The sequence below is a fragment of the Propithecus coquereli genome, unplaced genomic scaffold (assembly GCF_000956105.1).
Source record: "Propithecus coquereli isolate 6110/MARCELLA unplaced genomic scaffold, Pcoq_1.0 Scaffold85, whole genome shotgun sequence".
Taxonomy (NCBI): Eukaryota; Metazoa; Chordata; class Mammalia; order Primates; family Indriidae; genus Propithecus; species Propithecus coquereli.
The window spans coordinates 7,234,489-7,236,652 of record NW_012154729.1 but is presented as its reverse complement, the minus strand read 5'-3'; the positions used below and the strand labels follow the sequence as shown (position 1 = coordinate 7,236,652).

At 35.0% G+C, this 2,164-nt stretch overlaps 1 protein-coding gene across 1 annotated transcript in view; it reads left to right on the top strand.

Moving 5' to 3' along the window:
- The window catches only part of PLEKHG7 (pleckstrin homology domain containing, family G (with RhoGef domain) member 7), a 45,617-nt gene extending 43,614 nt beyond the window's left edge, over positions 1–2,003 (top strand). Inside the window, exon 15 of the mRNA XM_012664008.1 lies at positions 29–2,003. Within this exon, the coding sequence (XP_012519462.1) occupies positions 29–136 (108 nt within the window). The 3' untranslated portion in view covers positions 137–2,003. The remainder of the gene's footprint in view (positions 1–28) is intronic.
- Positions 2,004–2,164: the final 161 nt, after the last annotated feature.

The following is a 2,164-nucleotide window of genomic DNA, read 5'->3' as shown; positions in this document are numbered from 1 at the left end:
ATTTATATATTTTTTCTTTTTTCAACAGAAAACATGGATGGTACACATAACAGCAGCAATCTCTTGCTTTACCAAGAATCAGGAAACCAAGAAAGTATCTTTATTCACATTGCCTGCAGAATCCTCTGAAATTTAGGGACTAAAACAAGTGGCATATGTTTTTAGAGATTAGGACTTAAGGTATTATTTCATTCAAACTTTTGTAACACTTATCTAGTGATGAGCTAGAAGGAAAAGTGCGTTTTAAAGGAGTTCCGGAATTTGAGAATTTGAGCTAGGAAAATCCTCAGTATAGAGGAATAATGACTGCAACAAATTTGAACTCTGAGGAATTTCTCGACAAATATATACGATATTCAGACTACCTTCTAATACTGCGGTCAGGTTTGTAAGAGGTGCGAGTGAAGAATGGTGCTATTATAATTTGTAAAGGGTGAATGATCAGATGCATGGAGTATCAGAAGGAAAACGTTCACTGCTTGTGTCCAACAGGAACACCAGCATCTTACTTTGTGTGTATCTATAAAATAATGAAACCAATTTTCCTGCATGGCTTGTACATCAGTCTTACTGCTTTATAGTCCTACCTCAAACACCATGATAATTCTTTTGATACAAAGTTTGATTACTCTTTTAATGTTATGCAATAAATAAGGTCTACATTTTAATAGCACCTTTAAAATTTCTGTTTTACCACAGTTTATTTATCTCAGGTGTACTTTATAATACTCTAATTTGCAAGTAGAAAACCTCAAAGACTAAATTCCATTATCTTATTTCAAGATAGAAAAAACTAGTATCTGTTCTGTTTTCACCAGTTAACACTTTTACATGGGAAATTGTCATGAATACGAATAGCAAGATATCTTTCTCTTAACTTTGTTTTTTGCAGAATGATGGTGTTTTGTCATAAAAATACTTTCTGGTTTTGATTGGTAGGTCTGTGTCTGTGTGTGTGTTTTAGCACAGTACAGTAACTTAATTTTATTTGGCAGGATTTAAAACTTCATTAGAATTTTTATCAAGAAAGGCAGTTTGAATTATTATATACACTATTAATTGCATTTAAGCAACTAGTTCTTAGGGTCAGATTATTATATCAAATGAAGTCCACAAACTTCAACTTCAGGCATGATACCTTTTGAAATTTCCAAAGCAGAAGCAGTAAATTTTTCAAGTTTGCCTGCAAGACAACTGAGACCTTAACTAATTTCTTTAAGCTGAAGCATGGGATAGAGAGAGAATGATGTTTTCTGGGGAAGTCATGTGCACAGTAATTCTTTGAGGAAGGAGCATATTTCCCCATGCAAACAAGGCAGTACAGCAAGTGCAGCAGAAAGACTCTTGTGCAAGGGCCCAGCACTCTTAGAATGGAGAGTAATAGTCTCTTCGTAGTAATGTCAGACATTTATTAGAAATAAAGAGAAAATAAAAGGAAAATCCGGAAAGCAATAACTATTGTTAATAGCTAAGAATAAGTGAGGAGGAAAAAAATCAAAGAGAAAAACAGACTTCAAGTGAGTTCCTACACATGGTATCTGGATGGGACTGAAAGCAATTATGTCCAGGAGAAGACAACATAGATTTATGCAAGAGAAGATATATAAAGAAATTTCTGGCTAAAAAAATATTTTTTAAAAAATTAACAATCACCTTCCAGAGATTTTTAGATATAAATCAACCTTGGAGGTGAGCAATGGACTAGGACTAGGTGACCTCTCAAGATCCCTTTAGTCCTGTGAGTCCAGCAACCACATATTTATAGGTATAAAGGACTAGTTTTCTCCCTCTGAATATCCTTAAAGGGAGAAAAAGATTGACTAAATTAACACAAGGTATGTAAAACAGCTCAAGAATATGTTATACATAAACTAGAGTTCTATAATGCTCAAAAAATAACATATCTAATATACAATATATTAAGTGCTTGAGGATATGCACATTAAACTCTTCAGAGGGAAGCACATTAGAATGAAATGGGGGAAAAAAACCATTCTGGAACCTTCATTCCTGGGGGGAAGGGGGAACAGCAAAAAACAATGGTACATTGAGCTTTCAAAAAAATATCTTTAGGCCGGGCGCGGTGGCTCACGCCTGTAATCCTAGCTCTCTGGGAGGCCAAGGCGGGCGGATTGTTTGAGCTCAGGAGTTCGAAACCAGCCTG